The sequence below is a fragment of the Carettochelys insculpta genome, chromosome 3, assembly GCF_033958435.1.
Source record: "Carettochelys insculpta isolate YL-2023 chromosome 3, ASM3395843v1, whole genome shotgun sequence".
Taxonomy (NCBI): Eukaryota; Metazoa; Chordata; order Testudines; family Carettochelyidae; genus Carettochelys; species Carettochelys insculpta.
The window spans coordinates 64742843-64757284 of NC_134139.1; the positions used below are offsets into that span (position 1 = coordinate 64742843).

A 14442-nucleotide genomic window follows, 5' to 3' on the forward strand; every position below is an offset into this window, starting at 1 on the left:
GCAACCAAGAAACCCCCAAGCCATAGAGACCAAGTAACAAAGTTACCAGGGCTCACAATAAAATCGAGGCACATTAGTCAATCATTCCATGCCTCCCTACATACCATTTTATATATTAATGGAGGGTTCTGAACACTTGCTCTCCCCCCATGCTTCCTCTTTTGTTGCTCCACATTGCTATTAAAAGAGTAGACTCGATAGTGACTCCAATTCAGATGCAACTGGGATCTTAAACCTGGTCTGTGAAGACTCACATGACGCCCCCCAGCTCCTCCAGGAACTGATTAATCACTTCTCTCCATGAGATCACCAGCTTATACCTACGCTATTGTTATTTCCACCCTACATTTTCCACCTCCCACAAAGACATGTATGTAGCTTCCCCTCCCAAATGCCAAACTTTAACCCTGGTCTCTGCCCTCTCCTCCCAGATGCCCATACATCTCTGATCCCTTCAGGAGCCCTGGTCTTACCACCGGGCATTCCAAGCCCCGTTCTGTTTCTCCACACAAGAGGAAGAATCTGTACCTCTTATAAACAACCCCGGAGCGGTTGTGACTCCCCTCCAGCAGCCCCCTTTCGCCTCGTCTCCTACAAAGGCTGCTCCTTTGCAACCCAAACCCCATTATCCCGCTTCCTCCAAGGACTCCCCAGCCTCTCCTCACACTAATGCTTAAACACAGCGCCCGCCCCGCCCCGACTGCCTCACTCAGCCCTTCCTACCTCCCCTCTGGGCTGAGTGTCCCGAGCCCTTATATCCTGCTTCTGGCTCCAGCCACCCCACCCCGTTCACCACAGAGCCCCCTCCCTCCCTCCCCACTTCGGCAGTGATGAAAGCTGCTAAGGGATTGGGCCGTGAGATTGCCTCATCTCTGTGTGGGAGACACTGATTGGCAGAAAGCAGCCGCGACTGGCTGCCTCTCTCGGAGTGTCTCAGGCAGTGTCAATGGCTCCTCCTGCCACGGAGTAGCGACGGTCTCGGGATTGCGGGGCTCCTTTAAGAGAGGGTTTTGGGGGGGCTGGGGAGGGGGGTAGCGGAGCGAACGGCCCCCACAGCGAGTGCTCGGGAGGAGACCCAGGCGGCCGGCAGCTCCCGTTTCGCCATAGCGAGCCGGGGAGGAGACGGCAGCAGCAGCCGCGGCGGGACCGCAACTGGAGACCCCCCCCACCCTCCCCCGCCGCCGCGAAGCGGCCACCGCCGGGGCTCTCCTCCCTCCCTCCCCCCGCAGAGGTCTCGGTTGCCGGAGGATAACCCCCCTCCTCCCCTCCCGCCACCCACACGAGCCGGCAAATGAACTCGGTCCGAGCTGCCAACAGGAGACCCAGGCGAGTGTCCAGGCCGCGCCCGGTGCAGCCGCAGCAGCAGGAGAGGAACAACGCAGCCGCCGCCGCCGCCGGGGAACGGGGTAAGCGAGCCGGGCCCGGGCGCGCAGGGCCCTGCCCTGGAGAAGGGGGAGGCCGCGGCGGTGCAGTTCCCCCTCCCGCCTGGCCCGGGCGCGCACCGCCAGGAAAAGCCCAGGCTGCTTCACCCGTGGCTCTGGCTCAGGCCGCGCTTTGTTTGGCTCGGGCTCTGCCCCGGCTCGGGCCGCTGGGCCCTGTCGCCGAGCGGGGGGGTGGTCGGCTCTTCCTCCAGTGCCAGGAAGGGGCTCGGCTCGGCTCCCGCGGGCGGCAGCGGCTGTGCTTTCCCCGCGGGGAGCTCCCCTCTTTGGGGGGTGTGGGGGGAGGCCTTCCCCGCTCTCCTGGGGAGGAAGGGCTGGGCGATCCGCTCGTGCTGGGAGGAGGCAGGGCACAGCGACCCCCCGGGTGCAGCGCGAGGGACTGGCCCCTCGAGCTGAGGGGATCCGCTGTGCTGTGCCCGGGGACAGGAGGAGACCGTAACCAGGCGGCCGGGGTGACCGAGTGACTTGGTTGACACCGTCTCCCCTTCCCCACCCCAGTCGTTTAAAGGGTATCTCAGGGAGACCGCAGCCGCCGCGGCTCCTCTCTGCCTCTTCCCAGTCTCCTGAGCTGCACAATGTTTGCTGCGCAGTTTGGATTCAGTGCTTCGGTTTCACAGCCCTGAAGGGGGAGGGGGACCCATTACAGCGAAGCATTTCAGTGTAACATTTCGGCCATTTATTTACCTCCATCTCGTAACTCTCCTTTCCCTCCACTCGCTAGTCCCTCGCCACATTTGTTCCTCCGGAGAAAGGCTAGGGTTAGGCTCCTGGGGGGGAAATGGGAGGCGCCGACACGGCAGCTGAATCCTGGTAATTTTATGTGTGTGTGTTGGTTCAAGGCCTATTGCAAAAATGTCATTTTGGACTTAATCAGGGCAGCACCATTGTCTAAAGGCCTGAGACTTCACCCAGGTGGGATTCCCCTCCCATAGTTACTAGCAGAATCGCTGGTGCTGAGTGTTTTTGGAGGGAGAATGGTTCCTTGGTCACTTAGCTCTGTAACTGTTGCCATGTTAATTGGCTAGGTTTGTGTGTCGAGTATTTGAAAGGGGTATTCTTAAAGGAGAGATGGGGGTGGTGTTGAAGGAGACATTTTGCATGTTTTAGCTTGTGGATTGGATTTTATTTTTTTATGCACGATAAAGGGAATTGTTCTGTGATGCCTTTTTAGATGAACAAATGCCTTTTTAGAATTAAAAAAAAAAAGCTTCATTCTCAACCAAACGTCTTTTGGTTTTGAGTATTTGGGATGTTACATTAGAAGCAAGATGTATTTACAACAGAGTTACATAATGTTTTGATTGCATAAAAACCCTAATCTGTCTCTCAAATGAAGTAAAGAATTTAAAATGAAGTACTTTAAATTATCTATTTCTCCTCTCTTTTCTTTTCTCTTCTCTCTGTCCCTATCACAACCATATATATTGGTTAGCATAAGGAATGTTGTGTATGTAACTGGAGGATGCGATGTCTTATCCCCAGTTATTGCATGAAACCTTTACATATCTTCAGTAATTAGGCAATTAAAATGACTTATTTTATAAATCCATCATTTTACATTTTTTATTTTCTCCTTCTGTGTGACATGCATTAAATTCTTGTATCTCCTGCTATTTTTTGAAAATTTGTCCTGGGTTGTAGATTTTAAAAACCTCTTAAAAATTAATTTTTTTTGTGAAAGAGAAAAAATTTCACATTTATAGATTAATTGCTATGATTATTCAGTCTTAGGGTTCTGCTAATCATCATAAACTGTTCCAACTGTACTAATTTATTGATATGAGAGGAAACTTTTTTTCTTAGTTAGAATGTTAGGCTGTAATTTAATTAATCACATTACATATTTAAGAAGGTCTGTGTACCCTTGAAAATCCTGGAGTAGTTGTCTACTGTTTACCACATGATGGACTGTAACAGGTTTTCACTGTTTGTTGAATCTTCATGATTTTCTTTTCCCTACCCTCTTCCACTTTCTAAGGTGCCACTGATGTCTGACTTGACCCCAATCTGGTTATAAATTGTTCAATGTTATGTTAGTTTTATACTAATATTTAGTGCACCTCTGACATGCTTGTTCTCCCCCCCCCCACCCCTGAAGTGTAAGAGTCTGCACTGATGTTCATGTCTTACGTGGGAGTTGGATTGGACTGTTATTTTTATATATGTGTGTGTGCAGGGTAGAGTAGGGGGCTAGTCAGTGAAGTAAATCAAATATTAAAACATTTACAGAATGGCATTCTGTAAGTCAGTGATGAATTTTTATTACCTTCAGTTTTGATCACCATTTGAATAAAGGTAATAGAGAAGTGAGCAGTGTAAAATTATTAGTAAAAAAGGCTTTTATATGAAAAGGAATATACCAGGATCTAGTTTAGAAAGAAGAGAATCAATTATGATGATGTATAAAATGGTATTTATTTGTTTCATGATATAATATAGACACAAGGGGACTTGTAGAAGTGCAAATAATCAAGTTTTTAATGCATTCTGCTGTTTATCGATAGCACTCCTTGTTGCTTAATGTTGTTGAGATAAATGGTGTTTTTCATAATTTTGTTATTGAATGCTATTGTACGGGTAGAGCATCAAGTACACATATAGCAAGCAACAACATTTTAAATGAACTTTGATAATAACTAAAGGTTACCTCCTGCTGCAGGAAATGAATGGATCATCAGGTGAAATCAAAAAGATTTCTCCCATGGTACGTTTGGATAGGTTCTTTATGAAGATTTGCACTAGAAGTATAATCATGCCAGTGCTTTGTGTGTGACTAGACACAGAACAGTTATGGACATTTGCATTCCAGCAATTTATATTTGCAGTATGATCTCTGACATAATGAATATAGAGTATCCTGGTATCTCCCTATAAACTGGTACATCACAGATGTTGGTAACCAGTAAGGGGTCTTTTGTTTGCTCTGTGAAAAGGAGATCATCATACAAATCAAATAAAATAAACCTGTTCCAGCATATCTGACTCTGACATATAGCTGTGATGTGGAAAAGGCTATGATATAATTGGGTCCTTTAATTTTCCTGTAAAACTTTGGACAGACTCCTTTCAGAGACAGGATACTAAACTAGATAGACTTTTTGTTCTGTACTTAAATATTTCCACATTTCCTCTGCAGTACCATTTTTCACTAATGGAATAATAGCAATGCTCTGTGGAGGAAAACAAGGTAAGGCCCATATATAAAAATTCTTGCTCAGTACACAGTTTAACTTTATTAGCATAAGAAATGGCATACAAGATTTTTTTTCCCCCGCTTGTTTGCAAAAAGCAGCCGTACACTTGTCTATGTTTATGTCCAAGTCCTACATATGCTAATAGGAATAATTGGTTAAAATCCAGGGGTTATATCCAGAACCAAGTTCTTAATGGAATTGGGGTTTGTATGTGATAAATTGCAGGTATACTGTGTAAGCTAAATTTTGATTCTTCTTGTATCTGACAATGTAGACAATTCTCAGGAATGTAGAGCAGGCCTTTCTTAGAGCCTCAGCTATGTATAAATCTAAATTGGTATAACAAAAGATGTGTTGAAATTTATTTGGTTATTTAGATGGTAAGTTTTTAGTCACTTTTCTTGTGAAATAAGAGTCTCTGCACATAAACTTGGACCAAAATAACTAGATCAGTTGCAGTTTGTATGTAGATCAGCCCTTAGATAGCAAAAGAGAGGTACTAGAGGTAGAAAGAAATTTAATGTTGGTGTTCAGTGTTCCTTAAAAATGACGACGGGTTAAGAAAAGGTGAAATACATATTTTTTTATTCTCCTAGACTGGGTCTACACTGGCAAGTTCTTTCAAAAGAAGGCAGCTCTGTTGAAAGATCCCATGGAGTGTATACACATGCAAAATGTTCTTCAAAAGTAAATCAAAAGAATGTGGCGCTCCTTTCCTTTTCACTCCTGTTTCAGAAAGAGCGTCTGCTTTTGAAAGAAAATGTGTAGACACTCCTTAGGTCTCCTCTTTCTAAAGAGCAGTCCTCATGGCACCTGATTTTTTTTTTTTTTTTTTTGATCCCTGGCCTGTTATTTTGAAAGAGACTCTCTTTTGAAAGAGCAGATCACTTTTTTGATGTGATTTTTTTTGTGTGTGGAGGTGCTCTTTTGAGCGAGATCTTCGGAAGGGCTTCTTTCAAAAGATCTCTGCAATGTAGACATAGCCGTAGAGAAAAATTTTGGAAAAGTATCTTAAATTAAATTAGTGGAAATGTATGTACTCAGTTCTGCCATTGTGCTTCTTTTTTGGGCCCATATTCTGTGTTGTAAATTGTGGGATGCAGGATTTGCTATCCAAGTTAGTACAAATGCTGTCATGCTACTTCTGAAACATCAAAGCTAAGTTTGTCCATTGTAAATGTCAAGACATATACCTCATCTAGTGGCTCCAAAGACACATTCCATGAATTTGATGGTATGCCAACATACAGGGTTTCCAGTCTTTTTCACGTTGGTATGGGATGTGGTGGATTTTTTTATTTTTTGAATCCCAAATTTTGCTCATATTGACTCTTGCTTACAGAAGCTTTTATATTTCATGTTGCTTTTCCCTTTTCCGTAGATTAGAAGAGAAAAATCAGGTACACATACAGATACAAGCAAATACATTTCTGTACCATTGTTAATCTTTATATAATTGTCTATTTACTTTCCTTTTTATAAGAATCAAAACCAAGTATATTTGATGTAGGAAAAATAATGCAGTGCTGTATGTGTGGACCTCACAATCCAGAATGAGTACAAAGAATAAGATATACATTTAAACAGGAAAATATTTTGTTTTGGAATAGTTACTGTAGAATAAAAGTGATTTAAAAAAAAAAAGATAGCAATTACCTGTTTTTTATATTTCCATTATACTTTTCTCTTCATTGTTACACTTTGGCTGTTTGAGTGGTATAAATATCCTGGTGAGTTTATTGCTTTTATATGGCAGACACATAGCATAGACATCTTTGTTTTAGTTCTTTGCTCATCGGTTAAATCAGTTTCCTATGAATAGCAGGGAAAACAATGTTAAATAACCTCTGAAATATGGCTTTGTTTTCAGTAGTCTAATATGTGACATTTTTTACTAAATTTTTAAAAAAATTAAATTTTTGCTTTATTAGAGCAAACTAACAAATTTTAAGCTTGCATACCAGAATCAGTTGTTCCTAAATCCTCCTGCTTTCCGTGGTAGGTTACTCTGTGTGGGGTTCTTTTTCTTTGAATACATGGAGAAGTCAGTCTAACTGAAAAACACTCTTATTATTTTCCTGTAGTTGAGTTGAAGCCAGTGTTTTACAGGTCCAGGTTATGTTTGTTTTTTGATTGCAAATTCTGTATCATCCATTTTAGCAGAAATTTTGTGAGAAGATGTTTGCTTTTATATTTTATAGATCATTACTCATGTTCTCCCCTGGAGAACATTACTTAGGCACCAGTTGTGGTAGTTGAACACCTTTAACAGCAACTACTAAGATGCAAAGAGAGGGTTGAGTAGCATTGCCAGGGTCAACAAACTGTAGCTCTTTAAGGAGCTACTTGCAGCTTCAAGCACTGCTGCTGCTGACTCCACTTGTGGTCCTGGAGGCTGCCATCCATTAAACAATGCCTGCAGTTAAAACAGAATTTAGCTTTTTTAATTTAAGCAGTGGCAGCCTCCGTAGCCTCTGAGCAGTCAGCTGTGGTGCGGGGGAAGCCAGCAGTGCAGGGAGCCCTGGAGGAGGAAGCCGGCAGGGCAGGGAGCCACCCATGGGGTCCACATGTTGGAAGTCAGCCTACAGGAGAGTTGAGGGAAGGGGAACCTGAGCCTGCCCCTCCTGGAGCTGCACTGAGAGGGAGGCAGCAGGAGGGGAAGGGGCAGGGCAGTGGTAGGTAAATCTGGGGTGGAGGTGAGGGGTTGGGGCTGAAAGGGGTTAAACCTGGGGCTGGGGAATGGTTTGGGGGTTGAGGTGGGTAAAGCTTGGAGATGGGGATTACAGCTTTCTCACTGGTACAAATCATTGTGTGCACTGTTAAAACAGGGGTGACAAAATGTATGGTTTGACGTCCTTTATTAAGGACTGTCTCGTATTCCCATGTGTTGTCTCTTGACATATTGATTTTTGTAACTGAATTTGAAAAAAATGGCTCTTCTCACTATTTTGGTTGCAGGTCTCTTAGTAGGTGATATGATCTCTCTTATTGGACCATCTTCTCTTGAAGGGAACAAGCTTTCAGGATATGCGGAACTTGTTTTAAGGTTTGGGGAAGGAAGCAGTGTGTCTGCCATATTGGCCAGGCTGATAGAGAGGAGAGGCTAAGATGGAAGACACACTTTTCCAGATGCAGACCTGAGGCTTGGCATCTGTTATAAGAGAACAATTGGATTTGATAGATAAGGCCTTCTGAGGCATTAGCTCATATGATCTATGTTTTGATTCATTCGTTGTCTGAAGTTGATGGTTAATAAGACCATTACGATCTGTAACTGTTGTTGGAGAGGCTCGCAGCTTCACTTGTCTAATCCATGCATGTGCTTTCTCTAGATCAGAAGGTTCTCAGACTTTATTGCATTGTGACCCTTTACTGACAACAAAAGTTCTCAGTAGCCTAGATTCTTGTGCAGCTGCTTAGGAGAGATTCAAATGCTGCCCAGCTGATTAGCGGAGTGGCTACAGCTAAGGTTTGGTTTCTACTGGTTGTGCACATGCATTGCTGCACATAAAAATTTGTTCTGCACATGGATGGAAAAGAGTCAAGGGAACGTTGTCCTTGGGTGGGAGGGCAAAAGCCAAAGTTCTCCCATGCAGGACCTTGTGGGGAGAGAGACGGAGCTGAAGCCTGAGGGGTTTAGCCCCAGGTAGGGGCCTGTAACCTCAGCCCCCGCTGCAAAGGTCTGAAGCCATAAGGTTTTGCCTTTGGTCCCAGATGATGGTGCTTGGACCCCAGTTCCCTGCAAACCTAAGACTGTCCTGGTGACCCCATTAAAATGTGATCACAACCCACTTTGGGGTCCTGACCCACAGTTAGAGAGGGGTATGAGCCGCTGGGGGGGTGAATGTGAAATTTTGTAAGGGGGGGCTCAGCACGATCAGCTGCTGGGTGTCAGGCTCATCCATCTCATTAAAAATGTTGAAATATGTTGCTGTTTTTATGCCCATGTATTCACATTTGTATACTGATTAATAGTTTTTGCATTTTACATACTAATTTTCTCATGTGTGCCGAAAGGCTTTTTTTCTTGTGGACCTAACCAAGATTTCCATTGCTTTGGATTACATTAGACAGGTTGGGGGCACTGCTAATTGAAGGGATGAAAAGTGGGGCCCAGTGTAAAAAAGCTTGTAAGTTATTTTCAGGTGAGCAATAGCTTGCTGACTTTCAGCTGCTTCTAATTATAAACAGATACATATGTAGAGCCTGGAGAAGATAAATGTGCTCTCTGAGGTTTGGCCAGTTTAGATTTCTGCACTATACTGCTTACACTCTAGTTTTATTTTTTTTTTGTATTTTTTTAAATAAATTAATTTTTGCCTATAATTTGTAAGCTAGACTGCACTTTGTAAGCCCTTTTATGGCTGATTAAAATATAGCTGAAGTGATGGATTGGATACGCTGTTTGAGCTTACAAGCACCTAGGCGGTGTCTAGACTTAAAAAAAACTATGAAATGGACATACTAATGGCCAAATCAAAGAATACTAATGAGGCACTGAAATGAATATTCAGCACCTCATTAGCATGCTGTCAGCCGCAGCACTTCGAAAGTGCCACGGTTCGCTTGCCCGCAGTTCGTCTATGTAGGGATCCTTTTTGGAAGGACGGTGCCAACATTGCTGTGAAATCAGCTGATAGGAGTAAGTGGATTTCGATGTTGGCAGGGTCCTTTCGAAAAGAGTAGATGTAGCCCTAGAGAAGCGCCTGCTTCCGTGTGGTGACTAGACTTTGCTCCAGAAGCCGCTTCTTGTTAGTGGTTTTCTTGCCAATCTCTGTCTAACCATTCTCTCTCAGGACAGGTATATTGACAAGTTTGCTGGCAGGAAACTTTGGCCTCATCTGAAATGTTCAAACTGACAGGTGAAGGAAATCAGCCATTAACTATTTGTATGGAGACTATGCAAGTGAGCTCTATTTTTGGTGGGGGGGGGTGTGTGTTTGTTTTTTAAGACATATCAGCATTCCTTGATACCACTGATCATGAGATCTAGTTGACTTTCTTACCTACCTTGTTTAACATAATCAGAATTACATTTTACTGTCTTTTACCTGTGGGATGATTCCACATTCTAGCATTAAGTAATGACTCATCTGTCCTAGGTTCTCTTTTGCTAATTTTATTCTTATGCCCCTTTATATCCTGTAAATGTGTTAGCAAAAGGATATAGTTGGACAATCTAGATTGTGTAGTGTTCAGGATATGGTGATATGATTCAGACATGATATTTTTTCATTTAGCTAGCGTCAAGTTGAGATATTCTAGTACAGAACATCCTGACGAAAGCTCTGTAGGCACAAAATGCGAGTAGTTCTGGGTTATGGGAGGAAATCATCTGGAAGAAGTTTTAAGGCATGTTTTCTCATCTGTGTATTGATCAATGTTCACAGTTTGGAATTGCTCTGGATTTTCAGATTGTGGGGATGGCGAAAAGGCTTCTCACCTTAAATGATCTGCCTGGAGACCTTTGAGCTTTTCTGTAAGATGTGGACCAGAGTTCCTTCTACTCTTTTCCATTCATGTGTGGATTTTTCTCGTCATGTGTAGAATAACTTTTTTGGTGCAATGAGTCGTGTGAATGTGCACCCTCATTAGAAAAAAAAACTAGCTTTGGGTACTCTGCTAGTCAGCTGGGTGGCATTTAAATTTCACGTGTGGCTGCACAAACACACAACCTAATAGTCTCCAGATTGGATATGGCCACTGAATAATATTGAATGCTAACAGGAGCTATTCTTGATAACAGCTCAAAAGCCATGAGGACTGCATTGTGCAGCTGCAAACTAATCAGAGTTGCCAGTCATAGGAAGCCTGTTGCACCTGTTCGTTGAAATCTATTTATTTCAGGTTTGCTTTTGGAAGAAACTCAGAATTGTTTATTGACCTGTAAACTCCTAAATGATTTGGGTTTTCACAGTGGAAACTGTATGTATTGTAACTTTTGAGTTTTTTTTTGTGCCCAGTCTGTAGCTTTGAATGGCTAGAAGCTGGAATTAGGACATTTTTACTGGATAGTACTTGACTTAGGAATTCACTTCCCTGTTTTTGTCCAAAAGAGCCATAATACGTGTTTAAGTACCTGTGATAAAACCTGTCTTTTTGTAAGGCTTCTGATAGTCGCTTCTTTTGGGAACCTGCAAGCATTTGGAAGGCAAGGTGATGAGTAACAGTATGGATTTGTCATGAGCAAATCTTGTCAAACCAATTTCGTATCTGTCTTTTACACCATACTGCGTCTTGTGGATGGGAGTGTGGGAGGTGAGAGGAAGTGGTAGACATGCTATATCTTGATTTCAGTAATGTTTTTGATGTAGTCTTGCATGACCTTTTCATAAACTAGGGAAATTCAACCTAGATAGAACTACTAATAAGAGGGGTACAAAACTTGTTGGAAAACAGTTCCCAGAGAGAAGTTATCAATGGTTCACATGTTGAAATGTCATAAAGAGTGGTGTCCTGCAAGAGTGAGTCCTGGTTCTGCTTCTGTTTAGTATCTTCATTGTTGATTTAGATAATTGCATAGAAGGTACACTTATGCAATTTGTGAATGATACAAAACTGGGAGGGGTTGCAAGTGTTTTGAAGGGTAGATTTAAAATCCATAACGATCTGCATAAATTGGTGATGTGGTCTGACTTAAATAAGATGATAGTCAATAAGGACAAGTGCAAAGTACTCCATTTAAGAAGGGAAATGAGTTGCACACGTACAAACTGGGAAATGACTGTCTTGGTGGGAATACTACAGAAAGACATCTGGGCGATCATTATGAACCGCAAGCTAAACTTGAGTCAACAGAATAACATAGTTGTAAAAAATAAGTGTTCTGGGATGTATTAGCAGGAGTGTTGTAAGCAAACCAAGAGAAGTAGTTTTTCTGCTACACCCTACGTTGATTAGGCCTCAACTGGAGTATTGTGTCCAGTTCTGGGTCCCACATTTAGGCCATTTCTACACAGGCCACTTTCTTTGAAAGTGGCATGGTAATACATGGCCCGAAATATGCTGATGAGGTACAGATGCAAATTCCCTGCACCTCATTAGCATACTGTCACGTGATTTGGAGTCCGGAAGACCAGTCTTCTGGACTCCAAAATGCCGTGTAGAAGCGCGGCCCCCAGGAGGTCTTCTGGAAGGAAGTCCTTCTTCCGTAGGCCCCTTCTTCCCAAAAATTTCCAGGAGGAAGGGGCCTCCAGAAGAAGCACTTCCTTCCGGAAGCTCCCCTGGGGCTGTGCTTGTACACGTTATTTTGGAGTCTGGAAGAACAGTCTTCCGGACGCCAAATCACTTGACTGTATGCTAATGAGGCGTGGGGAATTTGCATCTGCACCTCATTAGCATATTTCGGGCTGTGTATTACCATGCCACTTTCAAAGAAAGTGGCCCGTGTAGAAACGGCCTTAAGGAAATATGTGGTCACATTGTGGAAAGTCCAGAGAAAAGCAACAAAGATGATTGCCTAGAAAACATGATCTATGAGACATAATTGAAAAATTAGTTTTGTTTATTCTGGAAGAGAGTAGACTAAAAGGGAAGATAACCATTTTCAGGTACGTGAGTTGTGAGGAAAATTTTGTTCTCCTTCCCGTCTGAGGATAGGACAAGAAGCAATGAGCTTAGATTGTAGCAAGGGAAGTTTAGGTTGGACATTAGGAAAACTCTCTCATGATCCGGTCAGGGGTCTGCAACCACAATAACGAGAAGAGACATTTGGTGTGTTTTTTTTCAAAATTCAGTTACAAAATCAATACTTCAAGACCCCCAGTGCATGCAAATACAAGATAGTCCTTTAATAAATAACATCAAACCATACTTTCCGTAACCCCTATTTTAAGAACAGCACCCACAATTATTTGTACCAGATAGAAATGTTACCCCATCTCAAGCTTTACCCTCTTCAGCTCCAAATTGCCCCCCCCCATCCCCAGTTAGCCTGCCTCTGATGAGCTGCACTTTCCCTTGTCTCTTCCCTGCTGCTGGCAAGAAAGAATCCTTCAGCTGCACGCCCAGGGACCGGTGGCTGAGTCGGGGCTGCTGTAGCTGAGCCGTGCTGGGTCGGTAGCTCAGACGCTGCCTCCATGTCACAGCTGCAGAGCCCTTCAATCCCCTTCCCACTCACTTGAGACCCTGGCAGGGTTTCTTTTCTGGTCCAGATGAGGGGTTGCCCCATAACGTCACTCACAGAAGAGGGGGTGGCTGTAGTTGCAAATCCCAGTTTCGGCCCAAGTACACGTGGCTGGGGGAGAAGGAGACACAGAGGCCTCGCCGAGCCCGAGTCCAGCCTGGCAGCAGCCCGGCAGCACCTACGCATTGCCCCCATTCCTGCGCTCTGCCTTAGCTCGTGGAGCTGCCTTGGGGGCCTCTTCCTGCTGCTAGGGCTGCCCCATGCCTGTCCTGGAGGGCGGCCCTGCTCACCCAGTGTCTCGCTGTTCAGAGCAGCCTAGTGCAGGACAGGTCCAGAGCTCCTTGCTGTTTGTCCAGCTGCCGCCATCTCCCCCGACTTCTCAGTATGACTGAATGGCTTTGGCAGGGGCGGGGCACAGCTGTCCCTCCCCCAAACATTCCAGCACCCTTCCCCCACATGCAGTGTGGGCAGCTCTCTGCCAAGCCAGCAGCTGCGCTGAAATAATGGCTCCCACCCCACCGGTCGTTAAACCAGTTCAATTTATTCCTGTTATTTCAGCACAGCCGCCTGCAGAGCAGAGAGCCAAAGGCTCTTAAAGAGCTGCATGCGGCTGCAGAGTTGCAGGTTGCTGATCCCTGGTCCAGGTGGATAAGCCTTGGAATAAATTGTCTATAGAGGTTGTGGGAGCTCTGTCACTGAAGATCTTTAAGAGGAAGTTAGACAAACAGCTTAGATGGTGGTTGGTTGTGCCATGAGCGTAAGGGACTTAATTAGATGACCTCTCAGTGTTCCTTCCGGTCCTACAAGTCTGTGATTTAACTCTTTGTGTTTTCTATGAATACATTTTTTGTGCATGTAGTTAGAGAGGGGGCTTAGCAGCAGATTTTTAGAACCCTATCTGAATTAACGTTGGTTATTTTATGTTGATGGAAGTTTTCTTTACCTGTGTAATCAGAAACTGAGGCAAAAACTTTGAGAATGTTCTTACTAGTGATGTATGAAAAATCAGCAGTTAAAGGTACATTTAAAAAAAGAAACCCACCTATGATTAAGGCAACATGAATATATTCTCATTTTCAGAGATGGTGAACAATTGCTTACCCATGTATTGTACATTTGAAGGTTTTGTGAAATTAAAGTGTAAATTATATAAAGATCTCGGTAGTGGATGAAATGCACTGTCACTGGAGGTCAGGTTTTTTAAATGAAAAAGTATGTGTTGCTTAAATTGCTAGGTAATGGAAAATGTCTCTTCGTTTAGCCAAATACCTATACCTAAGCAGTGTGGATTAATTTAAATCAGTTTTCCCCCGATACTACTTCCTATGTTTTTTAAACAGTGGTGCAAATGTGATAATCAAAATATTAATGTACAACTTAATACAGCATTTTACAACATCTAGTATGATATTTTGTGTAATTTTTTTTTAGATAACTTGATTTATATTAATTTAGGAAATAGGACATCATATTCATTATGTATGTCATGCTGCAAATGCAGGAGCAGTACATTTGGAATGGTAAGAACTAAACCATACACACAAATGGAGTAACTCTTACATTTTATTAAACTAAATCTTAAACTAGTGTCACCCTGTTTGACCTTTCAAAAAGAGGACACCCCTGAGAGGGAGAGTATCTGTTTCTGGCAACTCAGGTCATTTTAATGTCCTCATGATTTCGA

General features: G+C 43.5%; 1 protein-coding gene across 2 annotated transcripts in view; it reads left to right on the top strand.

Annotated features, from left to right (window-relative positions):
- Positions 1–927: 927 nt before the first annotated feature.
- The window catches only part of FBXO11 (F-box protein 11), a 150988-nt gene continuing 137473 nt past the window's right edge, over positions 928–14442 (top strand). For both annotated transcript variants that reach the window (XM_074990020.1, XM_074990019.1), the window contains exon 1: positions 928–1406. In XM_074990020.1, coding sequence (XP_074846121.1) covers positions 1292–1406 — 115 coding nt within the window. In that variant the 5' untranslated portion in view covers positions 928–1291. The remainder of the gene's footprint in view (positions 1407–14442) is intronic.